This window comes from Solenopsis invicta, chromosome 10 (genome assembly GCF_016802725.1).
Source record: "Solenopsis invicta isolate M01_SB chromosome 10, UNIL_Sinv_3.0, whole genome shotgun sequence".
In the NCBI taxonomy this organism is placed as follows: domain Eukaryota; kingdom Metazoa; phylum Arthropoda; class Insecta; order Hymenoptera; family Formicidae; genus Solenopsis; species Solenopsis invicta.
Genome location: NC_052673.1, coordinates 10,746,803 through 10,750,832, shown reverse-complemented (window position 1 = coordinate 10,750,832; position 4,030 = coordinate 10,746,803). Strand labels below are relative to the sequence as shown.

Here is a 4,030-nt window from a genome sequence, read left to right as displayed (position 1 = left end):
TATCATGCAAATTTCGAAATTTTTGAGTAAAATTTTTTTTGCGAATTTCTCCAATATCTCTGTGTTCTGATAGCCCCGAGAAGAGTTCTAACTTTTATCATAATGTATCGAATCGCTAAAGTGAAAAACGAAAGAGTTATATCAGTCAAAGTTCGAAAATTTTAGGAAAATTTTTTTTGCGAATTTGTCCAATATCTCTGTGTTCTGATAGCCCCGAGAAGAGTTATAACATTTATCATAATGGATCGAATCGCTAAAGTAAAAGACGAAAGTGTTATATCAGTCAAAGTTCGAAATTTTTTAGTAAAATTGCTTTTTTTGCGAATTTATCCAATATCTCTGTGTTCTGAAAGCCCACAGAAGAGATATAACATTTATCATGATGTATCGAATCGCTGAACTGAAAAAGGAAAGACTTATATCAGGCAAATTTCGAAATTTTTGAGTTAAATTTTTTTTGCGAATTTCTCCGATATCTCTGTGTTCTGATAGCCCACCGAAGCGTTCTAGTTTTTATCATAATGGATCGAATCGCTAAAGTCAAAAACGAAAGTGTTATATCAGACAAAATTTAAAATTTTTAAGTAAAATTTTTTTGCGAATTTTGCCATTATTTCGCGAGTTCTGATAGCCCCATAAGAGTTCTAACCCTTATCATAATGTATCAAATCGCTAAAGTGATAAACGAAAGAGTTATATCAGTCAAAGTACGAAATTTTTTAGTAAAACTATTTTTGCGAATTTCTCTAATATCTCTGTTCTGATTGCCCACCGAAGTGTTCTAACTTTTATCATACTGGATCTGTTGGGTTTAAGTGTTTGTAGATGGCGATGATAAGTAGTTCTTTGTTAGTTCGTGAGACTATCTAGTGTACTGTTGTATCTCTATGCACTGTGTGTACGGTCGTTCTTCATCTTCTTTGTCTAATCGTAATCGTGATAAATCGAAATTTTATACGTGCAAGTGCATATCATGTAATATTCTTTTAATTACTAAGTTGCAATATTTTTAGTTTAGTTTGCGAGAAATGAATTACTTGTATTCTTGTTGCAGGCGCTAGCCTATTGAGTGTACATTGAGTATAATTTTAATAAAAGTTCAAATTGCATTTCTATCTCAATTGGTCCGATTCAAGATTCCCTGATTTTTGCACGGTTCCCTGCACATCAATTGTATCTCACAATTATGGCAGGTTATGTGCCCAGGTGCAAAAATAGCGGAAATAGTAATGTAACCTCCAAAAAAAAACCGAGTAAAGCAAGTAAGAGTCAGTAAAGTGAGGTTATATAGACAAGAATAAAACAAGTACAGGATTGGGCAGAGGAACTTGACACATTTTAATAACCACTTGCGCGGCCGCTATTAATCGGAAGAGGTTGAAACTCCGGGAGAATAAACTAGACACTTGAAGGTTTTTTTGTTTATTTACCAAAAATTATATCGGCTAAATGATGGCCGTTACAAGCAATACAATTTTCGAAGCGTTTTTCGAAATTGTCATACACTTTTTTCAACATCGCTAGCTTTATTTCTGCAATTTCTCTCCGAATATTGGCTCTCAGCTGGTCCAAGGTTCGAGGTTTGTTAGCGTAGACACGTTGCTTCAAATAGCCCCACAAAAAGAAGTCGCACACTGAGAGATCGGGCGAACGTGGTGGCCATGGAAACTCAGTGTTGCGAGACAGCAGACGGGTTCCGAATTCTTCGCGTAGGAAATCCAACGTCTTTTTCGCCGTACGGCACGTGGCGCCATCTTGTTGGAAGAAGGTGCGACGAAACTTGCGTTTCTTCTTCAACTCCGGTATTAAGAACGTTTTTAACATCTCCAGATAGCGCTCCGTGTTGATCGTTCCTTGAAAGAAGTAAGGCCCCACTATTCCCCACTCTGCAACTCCACACCAAACAGTCACGCGTTCGGAATGTAACGGCTCCTCGACTATCTGCTGAGGGTTCTCCGTAGCATAATAACGACAGTTTTGTTTGTTTACTGTCTTGTTCAAATAAAAATGAGCTTCGTCGCTAATCATTAAAAACTTACGGTCAATTTCTTCGTTGTCCAACAACTCCTTCATTTTTTCTGCGAATCTTAATCGAGCTGCATAGTCGGTATATTTCAATTCCTGGGTTATGAGAATTTTGTAGGGATGAAAATTCATCGCTTTCAACATTCTGCTAAACGATCGACGAGACATTCCGAGAGCTTGAGCATGTTTACCGGCAGAACGGCGTGGACTTCGTTGCAAAGAGGTGCGAACGCGTGTCTCATTTTCAGGGGTTCTTACCGTTCTTGGTTGCCCTGGAGGCTTTTGTTTCGTGGCTGTAGCTGTTTGTCGGAAGTTTTTGACCCACAGATTCACAGAATTACGAGAGGGAACCGGATCTCGTGGACGAAGAGAATATTCAATACGAAAATCGCGAATTGCTTGAACGTAGGACTGAGTTATGAAAAAACGCTCGCAAACGAACGCGCGTTGTTGCGGCGGCCACTTCTCCATACTGGAACTGTACTGATATGTAAACATAAACCTTCAACCATCTATTTTTCGCTCCGGAGTTACAGCGCCCTCTTTTCACTTGGAGGGGAATAACGATTTTTTAAAATGTGTCAGGTTTTTCTGCCCAACCCTGTATTAGTATTGAAAGCTAATCATGGTTGAAGCAAAATTGAACTTGGACAAGCTAGTCGAAAAGTCTGATAATACAGGTCTAAGTAATTACACATCATGGCGCTTCAAAGTAAATCTTATACTAAGAACGAAAGCACTCTATAATATAGCCACAGGTGTTACAGTCAAGCCTTCTGAAAACGATGCTTCTTATGATGAATGGTGTAGGAAATACTTGGAAGCACAAACGATCATAGGCATAAACGTTGATGAAAGTATAGCATTGAAAATATGTGTATGCAAAACTGCTTCGGAAATGCTCGAACGTCTGGAAACGCTGTATGGTAAAAGGTCTCAATCGACCAAAGATGGACTACGCATGCAATTCTTCGCTTATAAATACGATGATAATAAAACTGCAGTCGACAACTGTCTTGCCATAGATGGGTTATCGCAGGAGCTGGGTGCTATTGGTGAAAAAATAGAAGATGATTGGATTATCTCTCGAATTTTGAATAGTCTACCAGAAAGGTTTAGTCACTTCCATTCTGCCTGGGATTCGACAGTATCAACTGATAAAACAATTTCAAAATTAATGGAGCGACTTCAACAAGAAGAACACCGTATAAAATTGAGAGACGGCAATTCAGTAGAAAGTCCATTAATTTCTAAAAGCAAAAATAACAAGCTCTATAATAAAACGCATCACAAGAAAAATTTATCACAATGGAAAGGAAATCAGAATCAGTCATCAAGCAATTACAACAATAAATGTTTTAAATGTGGCAAAGTTGGACATCAGAAAACTCAGTGTCATGGAAAGCCGTGTTAAGAGTATTTGGATTATTGTAAAAGAAACTATAAATGTAATAATTGTTAGGAAATTGGCCATTTTATAAAAGAGTGTCCTAAATTGCAAAAGGAAGATGTAAAAGCTTTCATATCAATTGCCTTGTCCGCAACGGAAATAGAATAAATATCAGATGATCATAAATCATGGTATCAAGATAGTGGAGCAACACATCACATGACTGGAAATCTAAGTTGGATGTCAAATCTCACAACGATAGAAAATTCTGCAATGATAATGTTAGGCGATTCAACAAAACTAAAATCATATAACATGGGCGATGTACACATGACAGCTTATAATGGTAAGGAATGGTATCCCATAGTACTTCAGCAAGTCTTGTATGTACCAGAGTTAACATTCAACCTTTTCTCGTTAACAACTGCATTAGATAAAGGATACACTCAACAAGCAAATGCAAGTCAGTCAATTATCCTTGAAAATAACAATCCAGTACTAATAGCAGACAGAACGAAAAGATTATTTCGAATGAGAGTAAGGAACAATAAAGATCAATGTTTGACAGCTATATCAATAAAAGATTGGCACAAACGACTTGCACACCAAAATGTC

At 37.3% G+C, this 4,030-nt stretch overlaps 1 protein-coding gene across 1 annotated transcript; it reads right to left on the bottom strand.

Annotated features, from left to right (window-relative positions):
* Positions 1-1,413: 1,413 nt before the first annotated feature.
* LOC120358836 lies at positions 1,414-3,266 on the bottom strand. Its single transcript, XM_039454392.1, has 2 exons — positions 2,040-3,266; positions 1,414-1,886 (listed from the first exon to the last, which is right to left on the bottom strand). Exons 1-2 carry the CDS (start codon positions 2,521-2,523, stop codon positions 1,423-1,425), a joined length of 948 nt encoding a protein of 315 aa, XP_039310326.1. The 5' UTR covers positions 2,524-3,266; the 3' UTR covers positions 1,414-1,422.
* Between the last annotated feature and the right edge of the window lie 764 nt (positions 3,267-4,030).

What these genes read in the sequence shown, in the direction of transcription:
- LOC120358836 (XM_039454392.1), bottom strand. Translation starts at nt 2,523, where the DNA reads ATGTTTACATATCAGTACAGTTCCAGTATGGAGAAGTGGCCGCCGCAA. An exon ending in GGACAACGAAGAAATTGACC is followed by an intron (nt 1,887 to 2,039) that starts GTAAGTTTTTAA and finishes GTGGAGTTGCAG; the next exon opens with AGTGGGGAATAGTGGGGCCT.